Raw genomic sequence first — 24,053 nt, 5'->3', positions numbered from 1 at the left:
TTGGTCTCCTAACTTGAGGAAGGACATTCTTGCTATTGAGGGAGTGCAGCGAAGGTTCACCAGACTGATTCCCGGGATGGCGGGACTGACCTATCAAGAAAGATTGGATCAATTGGGCTTGTATTCACTGGAGTTCAGAAGAATGAGAGGGGACCTCATAGAAACGTTTAAAATTCTGACGGGTTTAGACAGGTTAGATGCAGAAAGAATGTTCCCAATGTTGGGGAAGTCCAGAACCAGGGGTCACAGTCTGAGGATAAGGGGTAAGCCATTTAGGACCGAGATGAGGAGAAACTTCTTCACCCAGAGAGTGGTGAACCTGTGGAATTCTCTACCACAGAAAGTAGTTGAGGCCAATTCACTAAATATATTCAAAAGGGAGTTAGATGAAGTCCTTACTACTCGGGGGATCAAGGGTTATGGCGAGAAAGCAGGAAGGGGGTACTGAAGTTTCATGTTCAGCCATGAACTCATTGAATGGCGGTGCAGGCTAGAAGGGCTGAATGACCTGCTCCTGCACCTATTTTCTATGTTTCTATCCCTGTAGTGTAGACATTATTTTCCCTTGTGGACCTCCTGAATCAAACACTTTGCTGTAAGTTATTAAACAACGACTTGCCTTTATAAAGCGTCTGTAATGTAGGACATGTTCCAAAGTGATTCACAGAAACAAAAGCAGACAAAAATTGACACCAAGCCAAGAAGGCGATATTGGAGATTAAAGCTACTTTTGCAAGATCAGAACTGTTATATTTTGGAAGTGTGCCTAGAGAATTGTTTACAGCCTAATTTGAGATGTTTCTTCCTTTCTATGAAACCGTAGTGACAGTATTTGAGGTTTTACCCAAAGAGAAGAAAAAAAAAGAAGAGAAGACTCTTGTTCTAGGCCAAGCCACAGTAGACTTGCTGCCTCTGGTTCAAGGTTGGTGTTATCGGCAGAAATGTATGTGACATCTATTCAGTGAAACCAATTGCATGAGACACACAAGAGCTGATATTAAAAATGCTCTTATCCTCAGGAGAATGTAAATTTACAAAGACCATTACAATCCACCCTGTTGGAGGAGCTCCTTTGGAGCAAACTATATCGGAAGAAACAAAGGTAATCATGAGTATAGACCTATGTTTGCGATAACATTAATATAATTCATCAGTCTTCATTCTACTCAGTGTTACATTTTCAAATTTGTCTGAGTGTAGATTCTATCCTGGATTGAACTTGCCACATGTCAGATGTGGCTGTGAAGTATTGTTGATTTTCAATTTCTTCTGTTGCTGCATTGTAATTTCCCTTGTGACTAAGTCAAAGCTAAAAGTAATTGGTTGTGACTGACAGTTGCCAGAAAACTTGAGACGCCAAACCTGTGCTTCCAGGATTATGAGGTGAATGCTCTTATCCTTGTGCTGGGGACTTGTTGGCAAATCTCAATCTTTATTTTGTTTTCCCTGACACAAACTCCTGCCTTCACACAACGGCGTAGATCTTGACTTTGTGAATGGCTGCCGACTCGCTATCACTCGTTTTACACTATTGCACAAAGTCAAGTTCTACCCCAACGTCGTCTTTTTCTTATTCATTCTTGAGATATGGGCGTCGCTGGTAAGACTGGCATATCACCCACCCCCAGTTGTCCTTGTACAATTGAGTAGCTTGGTGGGCCACTTCAGAGTAAACCATGTTGATGTGGGACTGGAGTTACATATAGGGCAGATTGGGAAAGAAAGGCAGATTTCCTTATCTAAGGACATAAGTGAACCAGTTAGGTTTGTACAACAATCCGACAGCTTCATGGTCACTTGTTACTGGTACCAGTTCTTCAAAAACTGAAATCAAATTCTCAAGCCTTCATGGTGGGATTTGAATTCACATTCTTTCGATTATTTGTCCAGCCTTCTGCGTTATTAGTCCAGTAACATAACCATGGCACTATGGGATGGGCATGTTTGGTTTGGTCAGGCTGCATATATTTTCACGGTCACTGTCAGTGCTGCTATGTGAACAGAAGGCTTGCTTATAGTTACGTCTGATGATGCTATTTCCTTTCTTTGCCCAACATCATAACAAATTTCTTTAATGGGTAAGATATGAAATTATACACTGTTGTGAGGTGCCCTACTTAGCAAGAATGCTCAGAATTAACAAAACACATCCAAGTGGTGCTTCAGTGTGCCACTGCATTATTAACATGCTGCATACAAAGTTGTAGGATGTAGGTGTTTCCCAGGATTCTGACAAAGTTCCTTGTATTAGCCCCGGGGAAGAGTTTGAGAGAGGTAATTGATCAAAGGAAAGGAGAAAAAATCTAAGGGCATGTCATACTATACAATTTCCATGCATCTGATGATGTTCTCGTGCATCGGCAAAGGATTGATAACAGATTGTCTGCCAATCTTGGTTGGAGAATTGTGCATGGGAGAATCCCAAGAGGTTAGAGAGAATAATGGAAAAAAACCTGTCCCATCTGTGAGCAATAAGCAAAGCCATCACCATCTTGCTTGGAAATCAGATAATTAGATTAAGAGAGTCTTTTGAGCTGTTTATGGTTGGGGCTGAATTTGCGGTTGGAGGCATCCTGCGAGGTGGTTGCCTCTGACCAGCAAAAAATCTACGCACTTACCTTCTGCCTCAGGATCCATGGAGACTTTCAGTCCTGTGTCTCTACGTGTAGGCTCATGTATCCCAGGGGCGCATGCGGTTCACCAGCGCCCCTGGGATCACGTGGGCCAACCCAACCAATCAAAGAAGGGAATCCCTGTTCATGCTTATGGGGATTCCGTATGTATGGAATCTCCAGAAAAATGAATGGGGATCACATTAAAAAATACAATTAACATAACCAAAAAAATAAAAACATTTACATATTTCAAATTAATTAAAATACCTTGGGCTAGAAATTTAGCAACATACTGCCCATTTTACCGGCCAATTACCGCTGGGAAACATTTTATCGCCCAAATGATGGTCAAAGTGGAAATTACCGCCCATATATCGCCGGCGGTAAATTCAACAGTCAATTACTGTCGGCGATAAACGATACTGCCCGCCCATTTAAAAAAAAATTGATTGACATCATTTCTTGTGTACCGCCCAAAAATACTGCCGGCGGTAAATTCAGCAAATCACCCATTTTTACCATTTGACTAAAATACCGCTCAGAAAACGCATCACTTACCTGATTTTAACTCAGCGTTATGGATGCCATTTTTTAAATTGGAGGAACTTGAGGAATGGCTGTTTGAAGTTGGTGGGGGCATAAAAGTCATTTGAGAGTAGTTTTTAAGGGTGCTTGAATATATTGGAGATTATCTGAGCACATTGTGGTCAATTGAAAATACATTTGTGGTTGTTTGAGGACATTTGAAGAATTCTGAGGACATTTTAGGACATTAAAAGGAATGGGGCCTGTAATTTCTGTGCCAATATTGCTAACTACTTACATGCTGCAGAATAGAGCTGGAAGAAGGTTCACTGAAGAGCATTATGTGCCCAATCAAAGAGGTTGCAGATTTCTGAGGAGGAGGCCGCCTTACCACCAATGAATTTACAGGGAGAAGTGGTCATACCTCCACCTGTCCGATACATGGTGCATTAGAAGGCTGCGCTTCCGAAAAGAAGTCATCAATGAGATATGCCAGCTCATTAAGGCAGACCTGCAGCCTACCAGCACCATCAGAACCGCACAGCCCTTCGAGGTGGTGACTGGAGCACTTTCCTTCTATGCATCGGGCTCCTTTCAGGCATCAGCTGGCGACATATGCTGCATCTCTCAGCATGCCACACATCGCTGTATTCGCCAGGTAACTGAAGCGCTTTATGCACATAGGATGGACTTTATAAACTTCCCAATGACCAGGGAGGCACAGAGTCAGAGGGCTTTGGGTTTTTCAAGAATTGCAAACTTCCCAAGGTCCAGGGTGCCATAGACTGTACGCACATCGCCCTGCGAGCACCTTTAGAGGGGCCAGAGGTGTACCGAAACCGAAAGGAATTCCATTCCCTGAACGTGCAGCTCGTTGTTGACCACACGCAACACATCATGGCAGTAAATGCCAATTTTGCAGGGAGCATTCATGATTCGTACATCTTGCGTGAGAGCATTGTTTAAAAGTCGACCACAAGGTCACTGCTAGATGCTGCGGGACAAAGGATACAGCCTCGCCCCTGGCTTATGTCCCCCCTCCGGAAGCCTCAGACAGAAGCCGAGAAAGCCATATAGCCACACTCAATATCATCGAAAAGAATTGGAGCGCTTCCGATGCCTGGACCACGCTGGAGGCAACCTGCAATACCAACCTGAGCAGTTCGCTGAGTTCACTGTGGTGTGTTACCTATTGCACACCTTAGCTATCATGAGGGGACAGGACTTGCCACATGGGACTGCTGGACAGGAGGAGGAGAAGGACATTGAGGAGCACAAGGAACCATGCCACCACCATCCCCCTGCCCCCCCCTCCCCAAACACCTCGTGGTGCTTTAGCAACTGCAAAACTGCTATGTCAGCAGCTCATGAACACTTTGCTTGAACGGTGAGAGTTACGTTTCACCCTCGCTGGGCCATTGTATGCAACCCTTACAATAATTGTTACCCTTCATTTTCTAAAAGTGAGTGAGATACTGCACAAGAATGGTTCAGTTGAATACATTTTTTTATAAAATTTGAAATTTTGAACAAGTTTGTAAGATTTAAAATAAAATAAATAATTATTTTGCAATAAAATATGAAATAATTGTTGTTTTCTTAGAACCGTAACAAACCAAACAAAAACAACAACAAACAGTAAAAATAGTAAAAATGACAACACCCACAACACCCCCCAACAAGCAACAATTTTTGAGTAACAACTATAAACACCCAGAACACCCCCTACCCGGCAAATATTCCACCTGCGGCCACCATTTCCACCGCCTTTCCCCCCCATCCCCCGGCCTGGTGTTTACCCCCAGTTTCCTCCTCCCATTACCCTTACCCCTGGCCCTGCACGGCACTGCTGCTGTAGGGAGGGTGACAATGGCAGCGCCATGTGTGGGGGTTCTGGAGAAGCTCGGGGTTCTGAAGACCCGGCTTCAGTGTCGGAAGCAATTAATTCCTCCCGCCTCTCAGGTGCTGTCGCCATCGGTGGTATGATAGGGTGTCATGCCATGTGCCAATTCCATCGATTGCCGCATGGCATCGGCGGTCAGCTCCGTCATATTCGCCGATTGACGGGCCGATTGTGTGACTATGTTCCCGGCTAAGCCACCAATGGCATGGATCAGCTCTCAACCTATGTCGACACTTACCCTAGACAGTCTCACTTTGTCCAGGTCGACGTCTGCCTGTCGTGGGGCATACCTGCCCCGCAAGATCAACCTCCACGGATTTGGCACAGGGGCTGGAGCACTCGGTGTGCGCCGCACACCACTTGGTCCTGCTACTTCCTCCAATCGGAAGCCATAAAAAATGGATTCCGAAGAGGAAGAGGTGGCCGCAGGTAGAATAGATCCTTGAGTCCCCGCCTCTCGCTCAACCATCTCCTGTACTTGTTGTGCACTTTTTTTTCCCCCACCACAACAGCTTGAGGAGGGTCATCAAGACCAACGTTCTCCTCCTCCTCAGTGGAGTCCCCTTCGGAAATAATCATCTGAAGCAATTCGGTGAATGCTCCAGAGGGCTCAACAGGTTGCTGTTCCTCCTGTGCAACTAGAAAACATAATGAGTGGTTAGCAGAAGGGGAGGGGAGGGTCAGGGTGACATGAGTACGCTCACATTGCGCAGCCTTATGTAGAGGGGCAACACTGCTGCATTATATATCCCGAGAGGCATTACATGAAATTAGCATAAACAGAATGGACAGAAACTGCATGACATTAAATTTTGTGGTCCCTGCATTACATTACATTATTTCTACATTATATTCACATAACATTAAATTACATGACCGCAGCACAGCCCGGGGATTGTGCAGGACTTACACTCCACTACCACTGGATCAGCACCACCACGGGTGACCGAGCGATTATGCGCTTCAACAAGGGCGACGGCGCGCTCCTCCAGGTCAGACAGATCGACCAGCTTTGGTGGCCCTCCATCGTGCGCCGACGCTCTGCCCGATTACTGGATTTTTTTTCTGCAAAGACGACAATAGCAATGTATAACCTAATTGCCCAGTTACTATTACGGATAGACAGATATCCCCAATTAGCCATCCCCAATCCTTTCCTCAATGTCCCATTAATGTAACATTAGGATGCAAGTTGTTATGTATTAATGCTTGGGGGTCACCAGACACCAGAGGGCGCCATGGTCGATGGTCATCGGGCTGTATGCATGTGTGTTTGTCACCTGTATATAAGCTGGGTCTCTTTGTTTCGCTGGCATTCTTGGGCTGGAATAAAGATGGATCAGGTTGCACCTGAATGAGTTTACAGTAACGAGACTTTTGAGTCATTACACAAGTGGTGCATGATGAACACATCTAAGTACAGAAAACCATCGCAATAAGATTGTTGATGGAAAATAATGCGTGACACCAAGCTTACCAACATTAAAATGTGGCAGATTTCCATTTTAAGTAATGAGTCAGTGCATGATTAAAGTTATTACTTGCGCTCGTGGACAAAGCTATGTCGTTCCATCGCTTACGGCACTGGTTTGCCCCCCCGATGGACCTGGGCGACCGAGGACACCACCTCCGAAATCTCTGACCAGCTGCGTTGGTACACCTGGGGCGGGTTTCCTATGTTCACCCGGGGTCAGTTGACTACATCTTCCCTCTACCTCGTGGACAAGAGCCTCTTGGGCTTCCCAAGAGAATCTTTTAGCTCTTTTTCTTTCCCCTACCTCTCTTTCCACCTCTCCTTCTTTCTCCATTATTTTGTGTTGTATGTGCATGCCTTTTTACTGTGTGATGTCTACAACACTTATGCAACACTAAATGTACCCTTACACTGTACACACTTTACCTGTACACCAGAGGGTGCTGCTGCTGGAGACCCAAGGGTTACCTGTACACTGCAGGTAACCCAGTATAAAAAGGAGCTCACAGCTTGGTGTCCTCACTCTAGGAGCTGCACATAAAGGACTACAGGTGCACACAGTTTCAGTATCATACCCTGCCTCGTGGAGTCATTTGCTAAAGGTATCTACATTTTGGGTTTGAAAATCTTCGAAGATTATGCAGAAGAAAAAACACACAAACACCTAGCGGCTTTGGTTCTTAGCGATATTCCGGCGGTAGTAAAAACTCGATCAGCGTATACCGCCAGAATACCGCAATAGCGGTAAATATGGAATTTCTAGCCCAATAAAACAAAAATTAAACTTACCTTATTGTACATGTGTCTTATGTTTAAAAATTCATTCATTTAAACATTGTTTTTTAAAACTCTTACCAGGTGTAAGAATTTCACGGGCATTCGCTGGGCACAAGTTGAACAAATAGCCTATTTGTTAAGATCTGTCAAGAGAATTCTTGACAGATTGCAAGTGCCAGCTTTTGGCGCATGCGCAGCGCATACCTAAATTTGGAACATGGACACCTCGTACACGCGCACAGGGGCCACAAATTACAGACCAATATTAATTTGTTAAATATGTAAAACTAAAATCAGTATGATTAGCAGTATAACTTTGTATTATCTGTGCTTTGCAAATGCTTGTGCTTTGTATGCAGCCGCTACTGGATATTGCTGTGTCTGTCCCAGAACCTTTGCTTTCTGAGGCCCAGTTAGAAGGATCTAACCTGCTGAGAATAACTGCAGAGACTGCCTATTCAGTTCCTGAGAGCTGGAACAACACTGGGCCACAATTTAACTATATAGTTGCTCTGTTTCTGCCAACATCTACTCTGGTAAGTAAAGAAACCCATTTTGCAAGAATGTACCAGCTGTATCCGCTTCCCTGACATAGAATATTACAGCATAGAAACAGGCCATTCAACCCGAACAGGTCTATGCCGATGTTTACCCTCTACACGAGCTCCCACCAACCTTACTTCATCTCACCCTATCAGCATACCCGTCTCGTCTTTTCTTCCTCATATATAGATTCTCCTTAAATGCATCTATGCTCGTCGTCCCAACCACTCTATGTGGTCGGGCATTCTACATTCTCAACACTTTGGAGTAAAGAAGTTTCTCCTGAATTAATTATTGAATTTATTAGTGACTATCTTATATTCATGGCCCCTAGTTTTGGACTTCCCCACAAGTGGAAACATCTCTTATTGAACTCCTTCATAATTTTAGAAACCTCTATCAGGTCACCTCTGAGTATTCTCTTTTCCAGACAAACAAGCCCCAGAATGTTCAGTCTTTCCTGATAGTTGTATCCTTTCGTTCTGACATCATCCTTGTAAATCCATTTTGCCCTTTTTCCAGTGTTTCGAATCTTTTTGTAATAATGAGACCAGAACTGTGCACAGTACTCTTAAATGTGATCTGACCAAGGTTCTAAATAAGTTTAACATAACTTGTGTGATTTTTGAACCCCAGTACCTCGTTTGCACTTTTTTTTAATGCCTTTGTTAATCTGCATTACTACTTTTAATGATTTGTAAATCTGTACCCTTAGATTGCTTTGCACCCATTTAGACTCCTAGGGGCCGAAATTGCCCCTTCCCTCAAGCCCTATTAACACCGGAAATTGGCAGCCACGCTGCGGAGTGCAATGGCTGCCGATTTTTCGTGTAATGGCCGCCATTATCAAAATTCCGCTCCTGTAGTATTCTGGCAGTGACCCACTCTCTCCCCCCCACCACTCTGCTGCTTCCAAGCCATCCTAAGTGCATCATCAACGTTCGCACCGCCAATGATCCCCCCCGACAGCGAAATTCCGCTGAGAAAGTCTTCCTCCCGCCAGGCGGTGCCAAAACCTACTTTTGAGACAGTGCAGTAAGGCTGTGGCTTTCTAAAATGGCGGTACAGCTCCCATAAAGGGGAGGATGTACTGCCTCTGCCACCATGTTTCTTTTTTTGTCGGCCCACTGCCATGTCGGGCCGACAATTATGCCTCCGGGTTCGGTTGGGCCGCCAACAGGCATCCTGACACTCCCTCTTGGGTGCCAGGCTGCTGACCCGGCCGAAACACTCCCTGGTGGCCCAGTAGACCTGTAAAGTCCTGTCCCTGCAGTACAGATTCACACGAGGCACATACTGAAGTCAAGGTCACTCGGGACCTGCACCTTTATTACACAGCTCTCGAATGCCAGACTTGCCTGAGACCTGTCCTTATATACGTGTCTGGGACTCATAAAATCCTGGTATTCTGCGCTGGTGAAGCACGGACCATTATCACTAACCAATATGCTAGGAATGCCGTGCGTTGCAAACATGGTTCCAAGGCTCTCCACAGTGGTGGAGGTGGTGCTTGAGTTTAAAATGGTGCATTCGATCCACTGAGAAAATGCATCTACAACTACGAGGAACATTTTGTCCATGAATGGGCCCGCATAGTCTATGTGCACCCGCGACCACGGTTTGGTGGGCCAGGGCCAGGGGCTCAGGGGGGTCTCTCTGGGAGCATTACTGAGTTGGGCACAAATGGTGCACCGTCGGACGCAGAGCTCCAAGTCCGTGTCAATGCCAGGCCACCAGACGTGGGATCTGGCTATGGCCTTCATGAGAACGATCCCCGGGTGCTCGCGGTGGAGCTCCCGGACAAATGCCTCTCTGCCTCATAGAGGCATAACTACTCGGCTGCCCCACATCAGGCAGTCTGCTTGAAGTGTCAGCTCATGCATGCGCCTATGGAAAGGTTTGATCTCCTCGGGGCATGCATCGCGAGCCTCTGCCCAGTCACAGGTTAGGACACATCTTTTTACTAGGGATAACGTCCAGGCTCTGATTTGGCGAGCCATCATGGGCGAACCTGTGGACTCAAAGGCATTGATTGCCATGACTATCTCACAGTCCTGTTCGTCAGACCCTTCCGTGGTCGCCAGGGGTAGCCTGCTAAGCGCGTTGGCACAGTTGTTTGTGCCTGGTCTGTGCCTTATGGTGTAATCGTCAGACGCCAGCATGAGTGCCCACCGTTGAATGCGCGCCGAGGCGTTGGCGTTTATTGCCTTGCTTTCGGATAGTAGGGACGTGAGGGGCTTGTGGTCAGTTTCTAACGCGAACTTGGCCCCGAAAAGGTATTGGTGCAACTTTTTGATACCGCACACGCACGCGAGTGCCTCCTTCTCCATCATTCCGTACCCGCGCTCCGCCCACAAAAGTGACCTGGAGGCATAAGCTATGAGTTGTAATTTACCCGCACTATTAACATGTTGTAAAACGCATCCGACCCCGTACGCTGACGCATCACATATAAGAACTAGCTTTTTACCTGGATCAAAGAAAGCCAAAACACTGTTGGAACACAGAACGTTACGTGCCTTATTGAAGGCGCGTTCCTGGGCGTCCCCTCAAAATCAATCGCACCCCTTTCTGAGTAGCACGTGGAGAGGCTCCAGCAGCGTGCTTAAGTTCTGCATAAAGTTCCCAAAGTAATTGAGTAGCCCGAGAAAGGCGCGCAGTTCTGAGACATTCCAGGGCCTGGGTGCCAGGCGAATTGCTTCGGTTTTGGGCAGATTCCATCAGCGGCAATCCTTCTGCCCAAATATTCGGGCACGAGAAACAGGCACTTGGATTTCTTAACTCTTTGGCCTACCCGATCCAACTGCTTTAGTACTTCATCCAAATTGCGGAGATGGGAGTCGGTGTCCCTGCCCATGATAAATATGTCGTCTTGAAATACAACCGTCCCCGGGATGGACTTGAGCAGACTCTCCATGTTGTGCTGGAATATAGCAGCTGCCGACCTGATGCCGAATGGGCATCGATTGTACATGAAAAGGCCTCAATGTGTGTTGATGGTGGTGAGTAGCTTGGACTCATTGGTCAACTCTTGCGTCATATACATAGATGTAAGATCTAGTTTCTAGAAAGGTTTTCCTCCAGCCAAAGTGGCAAATAGGTCCTCCGCTCTGGGCAGCGGGTATTGGTCCTGTAGGGAGACTCTGTTTATGGTAGATTTGTAGTCCCCACAGATTCGTACGGATCCATCAGGCTTCATGACTGGGACGATGGGACTTTCCCAGTCGCTAAATTCCACGGGTGAGATAATGCCATCCCGCAGAAGCCTGTCCAGTTCATGTTCAATCTTTTCCCTCATCACATAGGGCACAGCTCTAGCCTTGTGATGGACCGGTCTAGCATCCTGTTTGACTTTAGCCCCTTTGAAGGTGCCCACACCTGGCTGAAAGAGATGTTCAAATCGACTTAGAACTGTTGAGCAGGAGGTCCGTTCCTCTGACGACATGGCGTGAACATCATCCCATTTCCAGTTTAGTTTGGGACAATCCACAGGGGAAGTCGGTTCACTGTCCCTTTGTGTGTGACTGAGAGCATGGCGCTGCCGAGGACTGGGACGATTTCTTTGGTATAGGTCCTTAGTTTGGTGTCGACCCTTGTGTGTTTTGGTCTGTCTCTTTTGTGCAGTTCAAATTGTTGAGCGCTCATGAGAGATTGACTCGCTCCCGTATCCAGCTCCATGTTGACGGGTATCCCATTGAGTAGGACCCTCATCGTTATTGGAGGCGTCTTGTTGTAGGAGCAGTGGCCATTGATCGTGTTGACCCGCTGTACATCGATGTCCCGGGTACTGTCCCCATCGTCTTCTGGTCCGCTTTCTGACCCTTCCGATTCGTATACCAGCCGAGCTGCCGTTTTTCTGCACATGCAGGCCAGATGCTCTGTATAGTCGCAGTTTCTGCAAACAGCATGCTGAAATCGACACCCCTTTGATGAGTGCCTTCCCCCACATCTCCAGCACAGACCGCTTCCATTGTTTCCAAAGAATGAGCTGCGTCTGGCTGCTCTCTCGAGCTTTTCTCAGTTTGTAGTTGATTGCTTGCATTGTGGGTTGATGAGGTGTGAACGACGTTCATGTAGCCCTTGATGGCTTCTGGCACCACTGCCTGCTGTTGAGGGCCTGCTCTCCTGCCTTTGTCTGTGCGTGGGGGTAGCAGCTTGTTTCACGCTGTGAACCCCTTGTTCCGATGTTTCGTTAGTTGTCGTACCCGCAGTGTAGATCAACCTCGTTTCTTCTTCTCCTGCCAAGAATGTCTGTGCAACCAGTGCTACGTCCTCTAGGGTCAAGCTCTTGGTTTCTATAAGCTTTCGGAATATGCCTGCATGGCCTATTCCTTCAATAAAAAAGTCTCTCGGTACTTCTCTCCTTCGTTCATTGGAGAACTCACATAAGCAAGCCAACCTCCGAAGTTCCGCCACGAAGTCGGTTATGCTCTGGCCCACACAGCGTCTGTCGTTGTAGAACCTGTGTCTGGCCATGTGTAGGCTGCTCGCTGGCTTCAGGTGGTCTCTTACCAGTGTGCTCAACTCTTCAAACGACTTGCTTGCTGGTTTCTCGGATGCCAGCAGGTCCTTCATTAAAGCGTATGTTTTCGAGCCACAGCCGGTCAAGAGATGGGCTCTTCTCTTGTCTGCCTTATCATCGCCTAACCATTCTTTGGTTACAGAGCTTTGCTGGAGCCTTTCTATAAAGTCCTCCCAATTATCTCCAGCATTGTATTTTTCATCTGAGCCATTGTTCGCCATTCTGTGGATTCTGTAATCCCGTAACTCGTCGCCACTGAAGTCCTGTCCCTGCAGTACAGATTCACACAAGGCACATACTGAAGTCAAGGTCACTCAGGACCTGCAGCTTTATTACACAGCTCTCGAATGCAACACTTGCCTGAGATCTGTTCTTTATATACCTGTCTGGGACAGGTATCCAGTGTCTCCTGCAAGTGCACCCCTGGTGGTAAGGTAAGCTTGTGGTTACAGGTCATCTCTGGTTACAGTCATGTATAGTATGGTAAGATACAGTTATGTACAGTAGTGTGAGATACATGACAGGACCGAACTTTAAAAATCGTGCAGGCTCTCCCCTTTAAGGGAAGGGGAGAGCCGTGGTGATGAGGCGCAGTGATGACGTCATCAGCACTATGCTGATGATTGACAGCGGCGGCAACTCTGTACTCCCCTAACTTCCACCCCTCAAGTGTGTTCACCGCCGCACTACTGCCCCCATTATGAGCGTCTTCCAGTGCACCGGAAAAAAAGTCCAAGAGCGGAATTTCGCTCAAGAGGCCACCTCATCCGCCGTGGCGGTGAAAACAACAGAAACCGGATACGTGCACCGGGTTTCCAGCAGGGGGCAATTTAGGACCCTTATTTTCGAAGGAGTAGGTGGCCTCCTTATTCCTCCTACCAAAATGCACCACCTTACAGATATCCATATTGAAATTGAAATTCATTTGCCATTTACACGCCCATTCTGCAAGTTTGTTAATGTCTTCTTGTATTTTGCCGCAGTCTTCGTTGGTATCACTATATACTTGTAAGGCCCTTCTAGATAGACTCCATTTAAAACAAGTTGGAAGTCTCCATATTTGACTTCTTACCAGTCAACCAATATGAAGGTTTTAAAAATATCACTTCTAAAATAATAGGACTCTTGTGGCAGACTAATTACCGGCACTTCCTCTTGTAAAGCCTCCTGCCTGGACCACAAGAAGTAGGGAGCGCCTCAGAAAGTATGCTGTACATGGGTTTAAAAAAACAAATTAGAGACAAGGAAACAAATCATTCGATTACGTCAAGCAGCCTCCATAGAGAAAGTGATGACCACGCAAAAATATTATCAGTCTAACCCCCGTAAGGATCACACAAGGTCACAGGCTAGGTTTGAGTGAAGAAGGTTATTTGCTTTCATATTTCTGGAATAGCAAGCAACCCTGCCAGCTTCCAGTTACAGCAATTAAATAAGTCCCCATAACCACCGTTTCTAGCCACCCATTCCAGCTGAAATTCACTCTGTAAAATATGTTCCTTATGTCTGTAACAGTATATTGTGAAAATTCACAAACAACAATGGATAATATAATTTCAACTTCATTTAGACTTCTGACACAGTTATGTACAGAACAGTGTGTTTAATAATAAACAGTAACTATGATACAAGCCAGCAACACAACAACACATAGCCTTTAATTTGTCTCTCATAACTTTCTGGGTCTTGTTTTATATACCGACCTTTCCACAGGTAGCCTTTCTTCTTGTATAACCACCTTCCCTAGGAATTTCAGGATCCACAACTCTACTCCCCAGTCCCTCAGCATTGTTACAGTATCATAACAACACTTGTTGTTTTTAAAAGGCTTGCTGTTTTTAAATGGCTTTCCCTTTTTATGACCACGTTTCTGTGACTCTAATTTAATGGCAGTAATCTGGCAAGGGACTAGTTCATCTCTGCAGGCTAGAACCTGCAAGAGGCCCAGGTGGACATAATACATAGTAGAGGGAGTTCCCTAACATCAGATAACTATGATAAAAGCTAGCTATTACCTCTCCTACTACCATCCAATCCTCCCTGTTCGAGACTGCGCTGGTCAAAATCACAAACAACTTCCTTTGAAACAGTAACCTTGACTTATTGATTCTTCTGGTCCCCCTGTTCCCTTTAACACTGTTAACCACTCCAACCTCCACCATATCTGCTCTTTTGTACTGGTGGTACTGCTCTCTTTTGATTCCATTCATACCTAATGTCTCTGGTCTTAACTCCATCAGCCTTCTCACTAGACACCTCAGGCTAAATTTGGAGATAAAATTGAACCGTAATCTACTGCTTGTTTCTGATGTTAGCTTACTTTCCTGTGTTTGCTTTCCTCCCTCTGTGTAACATCACCCGTCTCCACCACTACCTGATCTCTACTTAATTTATGCCGTTTTATGGAGATTTTATTCTGTATTTGATTTGCTTCTTTTCCAGTGGTGGCTTTCAGTAAAACCTGAAATTTAGTACCCTGGTCAATGCATTCACTTTAAGCTCCTGTGTGCACTAATTTAACAAAGTAGTTAACCAGTATAAAACAGCTCAAGTCTCATTATTTAGTGAACCTTAACTGGATTGTATTTCAGAAGGAGCTTCGTGTGGTGTTTCCTAATGGGATTTTGAAGGCTGCAGGAGAAAAGGAGTCCAGTATCAGACCGAAGAGATGGCCAATAAGCAACGTCACTGCACCTGGGGCTCAGAATATTGCAGATTCCTTCATTGAGATTTGTCGTTATGAAGATGAGGATGGGGAACTAAATCGTAAAGAGGTACGGCATAAGGTGGTAACTGCTGTTCCACAAGGTGCTGGGACCACTGATGTTCACCATTAACCTAAACAATTTAGACTCGGGAATTGTGTGGTGTATGTAGCACACAAATCACTGACTCCACACGGTCTGGTGTAAATCTAACTGCTGTGACCTTCCTCCTTTATTGTTCAGCTCCAGAGTGCCTCTTAGATGTGGTGGCCAGCCTTATATAGCACCTGTTGCAGGTACTACCAGGGTTTCCCTCTGTGGTGTGGCATAGTAGTTACATTACTTTTAAGGTACTGGGACGATACACACATCATTACATAACATCACCTTCCCCCTCCCACCAGGACGCAGGACAATGATACACACATCATTACATAACATCACACTTGTCCAACGGAAGGCAGGTGGGCATAGACAGTGCGTTAGTATGGTACATATTATCTGGTACATTAACTGGTTATTGACTGGTAACGGATCCTTGATTTCCTTGTTAGTCGTTATCATTAATTGTACTTCATCCATTATTTTACATAAATACAGTGGCCATTCAGCATTAAAAAAGTAATTCTTATTATAAATTCACTATCTCACATTAACATAGCTCATTTTAGACTCGCTCTGCTTTACAGAAGTCCTTTGTGGGGACCACCTCTTGGTAAGGCCCTTTTAAGACTCCCGGGTGCATTTCCTTTTTAAGGCGCCATCTTTGATGCAGGAGGATTCCACGAGGCTTCTCCTTGGGCGCCACCATCTTTGATACTCTGCTGCTCCGACACGATGCCGCCACCATCTTCTTCTCTGCCGCTCCGGATGTCCTCCGCCGTCGCAGCCTCCGCTCCCCTCCGCTGCCACCTGACTTGCCGCCTCTCCTGCGGCCGTCGTGGCCTCTCCAGCGGCCGCACTTGCCACGTCCCCCGCGTCCTCCGTAGCCGCCGACCTCCAGCTGCTGCCGCCGCCCAACGCTAACAGCTCCTCGGCGGGGCTCTTCCGAACCGCCGGCCATCCTGGATCCCTCGCACCCCGCCGGCTCACTCCCCCCCCACTAGGCCCCTCTGTGCAGGGCTGCTTGCTTGTGGGGGCTGGGGCTGCGGGATCTCGGTGTGATGTCCAGGCCTGGGACTTGCCTGTGGGGGGATTGAGGCTGCAGCTCCAGCTCGGTCGGCGCTGCTCTCTGGGGACCCGGGGCACAGCAGCACCCCGGGGAGCAGCAGCCTGTGGAGTGATGAAGTCTTCCCAGCTCCCACGGACCGTCCCTATCCACCTCCGGCCGAGGAGTGTCGGCCCATCGCCTGCAACAACCCACAGAGGTAAAGCGTGCGTCTCGTCCCCATGGGATACCTGCACCATTGCTCTGCCAAGAACAGGTATCAGTTCCCTGGTGTAGGTACGCAGCTTCACCGTGACCGGGACCAGCTTGGGTCGTGCAGCTGGGTTAATCCACAGTTCATCAAAAGTTCTCTGACTCATCAATGACGGACCCGAGCCCGTGTCCACTTCCATACTCACTGGGACTCCGTTGATTTCTACTTCCCTTATCACTGGGGGTGAATCGTCAGTACACGTAGCAGTCCAAACACCTCATCATCTTCTACCTGCTCCTCGCTGAACAGTAGATCATCCCCCATCTCCTCAGCCACATGGTGAGTCTGATTTCTTTTACACATACGCTGAAGGTGGCCTTTCAGGTGGCAGGTATTGCACGTGTATTCCGCAAACCTGCACAGGTGATCCCCATGGTTTCCTCCACAACGCCAGCATGGTGCTGCTTGATTTGCCCCCCTCAGCGGACTCTGAGTTCCAGGATCCCGAGGTCTGTGCTCTCTGCCCCGGGCAGAGCCACGTTCTGCAGTTTTGTCCGTGGTGGGCGCTATCCTGTGGACAGTGCCTGCCGGGTTCGAGACTGTGTGGATTATTTGCTTGGTGCTGCAAGTCGAGGTCATATATGCCCGGCTGATGGTGATGGCCTTTGTCAGAGTGACTGTGGGTTCCGTGGCCAGCAGCTTGTGAAGGAGGCCCTCGTGGTCAATCCCCATGATGAAAACGTCCCGCAAAGCCTCGTCAAGGTGTGCGACAAAATCACACAGCGCCGCGAGTCTCCTGAGGTCCGCAGCATATTTGGTGATATCCTGGCCCTCGGGTCTGCAGTGATGGTAAAATTTGTATCTGGCCGTGAGGATGTTCTCCTTCGGTTTCAACTGGTCACGAGTGAGTTCAGTCAGCTCCTCATATGACTTGTCCCTGGCGCTCCCAGCTGCCAGCAAATCCCTGACGAGACAGCAAACTTCATCTCCACAACTGGAGAGCAATATCGCCTTACGCTTATCTCTCATTGCGTATGTGTCCTCCGTCAGGTCGTTTGCTGTGAAGTAGTACTCGAGCCTTTCCGTAAAGGCCTCCCAATCATTGCCCACGGTAAAATCCTTTAGCGAGCCCAGAGTAGCCATGGTTGCGTGGAGTTCGTCCGCTTCCTCGTTGCCAATGTGGTGTATGTAGCACACAAATCACTGACTCCACACGGTCTGGTGTAAATCTAACTGCTGTGACCTTCGTCCTTTATTGTTCAGCTCCAGAGTGCTTCTCAGATGTGGTGGTCAGCCTTATATAGCACCTGTTGCAGGTACTACCAGGGTTTCCCACCACAGCGCCCTCTGTGGTGTGGCATAGTGCTTACATTACATTTAAGGTACTGGGACGATGCACACATCATTACATTTTCCAAATTTGCGGACGACACCGAATTAGGGGAGCGGGCAGTGTAGTTAATACTGAGGAGGACTGTGATAAAATACAGGACGATATTAATAAACTTGCAGAATGGGAGTGTAATTGGCAAATGAACATCAATATTGAAAAGTGTGACGTGTTACATTTTAGTCGGAAGAATAATGAAGCCCCACACTCCTTGGAACTAAGTGTCCAAATGGGTTGGAGGAGTAGTGGGATCTGGAGGTACAGATACACAAATCAGTAAAAGTAGCAGCACAGGTTAATAAGATCATTTTTTTTTAAAAGCAAACTAAGCACAGGTTAATTTCTAGATCAGGAGAATTGAAAAACAGAGAAGTTATGTTAAACTTGTATAGAACCTTGGTTAGACATTTGGAGTACTATGAACATTTCCAGTCTCCATATTATAAGAAGAATATAGAGGCACTGGATAAGGTGCAAAACAGATTTACCAGACTGAGAGGTTATACCTATCAGGAAAGATGGAATAGTTGGGGCTCTTTTCTCTAGAAAAGAGAAGGCTAAAGGGTTACCTGATAGAGATCTTTAAGATTATGAAAGATTTTGATAGGTTAGACTTGGAGAAGATATTTCCATTTGCAGATCTCGGGGCCCTAACTATAAGATAGACTCTAATAAATCAATAGGGAATTCAGGAGGAACTTCTTTACCCAGGGAGTGGTTTGAATGTGAAATCATTACCACAAGGAGTAGTTGAGGTGTCAGGCATGCTCCACTCGAGCCTCCTCCTGTCTTTACTCAGCTAAATCTATCAGCATAACCCTCTATTCCCTTCTCCCTCATATGCTGATCTAGCCTCCCCTTAAATGTATTTGTACTATTGGCTTCAACTACTCCCTGTGGTAGCGAGTTCCACATTCTCACCACTCTTTGAGTAAAGTTTCCTCTGAATTCCCTATTGTATTTCTTTGTGACTATCTTATTTTTATAGTCTCTAGTTATGCTCTTCCCCAGAAGTGGAAACATTCTCTCTCTATCCACTTTGTCAAAACCTTTCATAATTTTAAAGACCTCTATTAGGTCACCCCTCGGCCTTCTTTTTTCAAGAGAAAAGAGACCCAGCCTGTTCATCCTTTCATGATGTGTATATTCTCGCATTTCTGGTATCATCCTTGTAAATCTTCTCTGAACACATTACTCTAAGTGTGATCTAACCAAGGTTCGATACAGGTTTAGCATAACTTCCCTACTTTTCAATTCTATACCTCAAGAAATAAACCCTAGTGCTTGGTTTACTTCTTTATGGCCTTGCTAACCTGTGTTGCAACCTTGAGTGATTTGTGTACTTGTACTCCGAGATCCCATTGTTCATCTACCCCACCTAGACTCGCAGTCTCTAAATAATAAGTGACCTCCCTATTTTTCTTACCAAAATGTAATACCTCACATTTATCTGTGTTGAATTTCATTTGCCAATTGTATGCCCATTCTGCAAGTTTATTAATGTCCTCCTGTAATTTGTTGCAGTGCTCCTCAGTATTAACTATGCCCCCTAATTTGGTGTCATCTGCAAATTTAGAAATTGTGGTTTTGATTCCAAGGTCGAAATCATTAATATAAGTTGTGAACAACAGTGGTCCCAACACTGATCCATGTGGAACACCACTACCCACCCTCTGCCACTCTGAACAGCTACCCTTTACCCCGATTCTCTGCTTTCTGTCTTGAAGCCAGCTAGCTATCCATTCTGCTACTTGCCCCGTCACTCCGCATTCTCTGAATTTGTTCATCAGTCTATTATGGGGTACCTTATCAAAGGCATTATTAAAATATAGATAAATTACATCTACTGCATTCCCTTTTGGAATAGTTCTGTGCATGTTCCATTGAATTGCACCTTAAGTGTAGATATCTTTCGTAATCCTGGTGCATAACTTTGCATGTTGAGAGCATATATTGGTAATTAAGGCCTTCCCTGCTCTCCTATGACTTTCGGCCCATTCATTTTATCTACCCCATTTTTTTCTAAAAAGGTATAAATACTCTCTATTTTATCATAGAAAATAGGTGCAGGAGTAGGCCATTCAGCCCCTCATGAGTTATGCATTGATTATGCACCAAGTGGACAGACGGATAAGCTGTTCCTCAATCTCCACAATTTACATTAAATGCTAGGCGGTGTTTAAGAATGCCTTGCAAACCACTCAGTAGCACAGGTGAGATTGGGAATGATGCAGGGGGATAGGGGATGAAACTCGCATCTTGCTGCTCTGTGGCACCACATGCTAGTGCATTACCGTACCGTGCCACAACATTGTCAGAAATCAACATTTATTAGATTTCTTATTAGATTTCTGCATAACAAGAACCATTCCTTTGCTGCAGAATAGGCAGATGTCCTGGTTTGGTATAGGATGGTAAGTGTCCAGCGTGTATCTGAAATCACACAATTTACATTTTAGAATAGCTCCATTAAGCAGGTCACTGATGTCCTCTGCCAAAGCTCAGCAGTTTGACCTCACCACTCAATAGGAGAGCTTGGGGATTTGCAGCAGTGGCTGGCTTCCCCTGCGTGCAGAGTGTCATCGACCACACACACGTCACCATCAGGACACCACATCACCAGGCGGTAGCACTAATGTACAGTTACTGATTGATCACAGAAACATGATCGTGCAAGTGTCTGCATGGTACCCAGGTAGTTATTACGGTGCTTTAATATTCAAACATTCAATTATCCCCCCAGTATTTGATCCTCACAGAAATATGGCAGCAGTTGGGGGAACAGGGGAAAATCCTTACAGATGTGGCACATGATCACCCCAAGCAACACAGATATAATAGAAACTGTAAGACCTCCGGTCTTATCATTGAGCACGCCATTAGGATGCTGAAGATTAGGTTCAGCTGTCTTAACTGGGGGGTTTCTATAATAGGCTCCATGAAGTGACTCTCGAATAGTTGTTGCATGCTGCATATTTCACTGCCTTGCCTTGCAGAGAGGCCTGCCATGCAGCAACAGATGTTATGGATCAGCTCGTAGTTCTGAGAATGTGAACTCAGAAGCTGTTATCAAGGCACACTGTAGACCAGAGTGCCAAATGTAATGACGATGATTAATTTAATTCCCAACATAGTAATTGCCTTAATTTAATCTCTTACGCAAGTGTTCAACCTATAGTGCTTTTCTTATTCAAAGGTATCTACTGCACCTATGAGGGGCTCCCTTAGTGGCTTCAGCATAGTGGTGAAAGGCTGCTGTTGTTCATGCTGGATCTTTGCGGTGACAACTGAGTGCTCAAGCCTGCAAAGGTCTAGCTGCAGACTCCTACAACACGGCTGCTGTCTATGCAGTCTGGCTCAGCTGACTTGCTAGTACCATTGTGAGTATTGGTTGAGGGTGTGGTGAATGAGCAGATGTGCTGACATCCTGAGAGAGGACAACACATACCTCTTCCATCGTGCCACTGCCACACCTATGGGGCTAGTGCTCATCACTTCCATCACTATGCACACTGCAGAAAATGAGTGAATATCTACTGCTGTTCACTCACACTAAGTGTTTCACCATGTGCAGAAAACTCTAGCTCACTATCTGTAACTCATGCAGAGTGCCAGTGTATGAGATGTTGGCTGGGAGGGATGGAGTGCATGGCGCATTGTCTCCTCTGCTGTAGGTTCTGCAGTAGCCTCTTGATGCCAAGACGTACCTAGAAGAAAGAAAAATGGGGCAACAGTTAGGATGACAGAGAGAAGCTAGATATTTGCAGGTCTCAGTCTTAAGAATGCAGCTTGAAGTTGTGAAGGTTTCTGCATATTTGCTGAAATGATTGAAGAGACATAAGTAATGTGCTGATACCTTGTTGAGTTAAGTTTCAGCCTCTCCTTTCCGATACTCATGGAGCACTGATCTCTAGCGTTTCTTGTACTGCTTGCGTGAGGGTGATGATATTAGTGACTCCTCCACCCGTCTTGAACCTCTCCCTGACATCATGCACTGTCTTGTCCTGCAGAAAGAGTGGGTGAGCTAGTGAGTGGCTGTTGAAAAGATCAGTGGAGATGTGTGGGATTTATGCATATAGTGCATGTGTTGAGAGGTGGAGAAGGAGGACTGAAGATGGTGAGGTAAAGAATGTGAAGCTAACTCTGTAATATGAAGTAACAAAGGAGTGCTGGGAGGAGTTGGTGATTGTGCAGGTGCTAGGATGTGAGAAGAGAATGGTGTTAGTGTGTGGTGTGAAGAGAGAAAAGGAAGATGTGAATGTGCTTAGAATGAGAAAGAGATGTTGGAGTGTGCCCTTGTGATAGTATGTTGAAGGATATGATGGATGGGAGGGAATTGTTGAGAGTGGTCGGGGAGGGGATGAAAGGAGTGTTGTCAGGTGCTATTGAGTGGTGAAGATCTGTACTCACACTTGCTGCTCTTGAGGCCATTAAACCCAATGCTTCTTCTGGCTCCACATGAATATCCAGGACCTTCCCTACCTGGGCTTGTCCCCCCTCCATTGTCAACCCACCCGCCTTCCTGACTTACCATGCCGGGGATCATTTTCCTAGATCCCTGGCAGCTGCCTGTACCCTTGATTTCTCATTCCTACCCACTGGCCTCGACATCATTCCTGCCAGCTTCAGTCAGGAGTCAGCTTTTTCACATATAATATGAGGCCTGGAATTTATTTTTGGGGTGGGGTGGGTGGGGGGAGGTGGAGGCTGGAAGGTTCATTGCACTCCTCAGTCTCCACGCCCTTGATTCTCGTCCTGAGTTAAAATCGACGGCCTAAATTTTCCTAACCTCCTGCCACAAAATTACCTAGTAGCCAGAGCCTGCAACTACATCGTAACAATTTTTGTAGGAAAATTAAATGGTAAATGTTGACACAGCAATTTACATTTGTAAATGTTGACATTAAAGTGTGACTAAAACTCATGACAACAGAAATTAAGATTTGTGGACAGGAAGTGCATGCAACAAGATTTTTAATAATAGTCCACAATACTTCTAGTGGGCAAGTTGCTGTCAACACAATTTGCACGCTGTACATGGTGGTGGTGTAAAATTTTTTTTTAAACCCAGAGGTTTATCTTCATTTTCCCCCTCTCCTCTTCCTCTCTGACTAAATGCCCCAGTGCCAGTGCTGTTACTCGCACCACAATAATGATCCAAACGGGCGATTACCAAAAATCAGCAATTTTAAGGCTGTCTATATTGATCTTTTCACAACTCACCGTCAGCTCTTCCTCAGCAACTTGGGTTGAAGTTTAAAGCCCTGGAACTGTTTAAGAGGCGGTCAGACTGTGATGCAAGCGAATGGAAGGTATTTGTAGGAGGGTGAGTTAAATGGGCCGAGTCAGCTCTTTTATCTTCATCACTTGTTTGTAAGCAGCAGTCGGAGGAGTTCTCGAGGCCACGGAGATGACTGAAAACAGCAGAGCTCCCTGAATGAACTGAATGATAGGTAATCGTACTTTAACGAGGTGCGTACAGCTCCTTGAAATGCTTAATATTGTTTAAGCGGTGCCTTAGTAATTGACACCTATGGTAATAGCAAATTGTTAGCACTGTTTGAATGATACGGGCTGCTGTCCGGAATAAGAGCCGACAGTGCGAGAGGTGGGGACTATAGATTTATTATAAGATGTATAAATTTACTCTATGCAGAACAAGGGATAAATCTGGAATTATTTCTCGCATTTATTATCCAGGACTGGGCATTTAGAACAGAGACAGAAAATGAGAAGAAGCGTGTCACATGGAACATAGAGAGACGCTGCTTTATGGAGCCTGAGGCTTTATTGAGGTAACTGTCATATCTCATAATGTTAATTTAAATACAATCAGGAATTGGGTCGAGTAGTGATTTGCATCGTTTTTTTTTGCCTCTGGACTATGGAATTGATTCCAGCCCAAACTGATGGGGTTGAAAGTTTCTGCTGTCTGTTGGTGGTAAGATTAGTCCCATTCCCCTGCTCTTTCCTCATAGCTCTGCAAATATTTTCTTTTCCATTATATATCCAATTCCCCCTTGAAAGTTACTATTGAATCTGCTTCTACCAACATTTCAGGTAATGCATTCCATTTAAGTTTTTTTTTGTCCGTTCCTGAGATGTAGGCATCGCAGGCAAGGCCAGCATTTATTACCCATCCCTAATTGCCCTTGAGAAGGTGGTGGTGAGCCACCTTCTTGAACTGCTGCAGTCTTTATGGTGAAGGTACTCCCACAGTGCCGTTAGGGAGGGAGTT

The 24,053-nt window shown here is 46.0% G+C and overlaps 1 protein-coding gene across 7 annotated transcripts in view; it reads left to right on the top strand.

Annotated features, from left to right (window-relative positions):
* Positions 1-24,053, top strand: part of cfap70 (cilia and flagella associated protein 70) — a 195,755-nt gene that overhangs the window by 37,541 nt on the left and 134,161 nt on the right. For 5 of the 7 annotated variants that reach the window (XM_070900968.1, XM_070900971.1, XM_070900970.1 and 2 more), the window contains exons 4-8: positions 824-922; positions 1,020-1,102; positions 7,654-7,830; positions 14,951-15,133; positions 23,516-23,610. In XM_070900968.1, the coding sequence (XP_070757069.1) occupies positions 824-922; positions 1,020-1,102; positions 7,654-7,830; positions 14,951-15,133; positions 23,516-23,610 (637 nt within the window). The remainder of the gene's footprint in view (positions 1-823; positions 923-1,019; positions 1,103-7,653; positions 7,831-14,950; positions 15,134-23,515; positions 23,611-24,053) is intronic. The other 2 variants (XM_070900972.1, XM_070900973.1) reach the window with 2 other exon arrangements.

Source organism: Pristiophorus japonicus, chromosome 15 (assembly GCF_044704955.1).
Source record: "Pristiophorus japonicus isolate sPriJap1 chromosome 15, sPriJap1.hap1, whole genome shotgun sequence".
In the NCBI taxonomy this organism is placed as follows: Eukaryota; Metazoa; Chordata; class Chondrichthyes; family Pristiophoridae; genus Pristiophorus; species Pristiophorus japonicus.
This window is presented reverse-complemented; position numbering and strand designations above follow the sequence as displayed.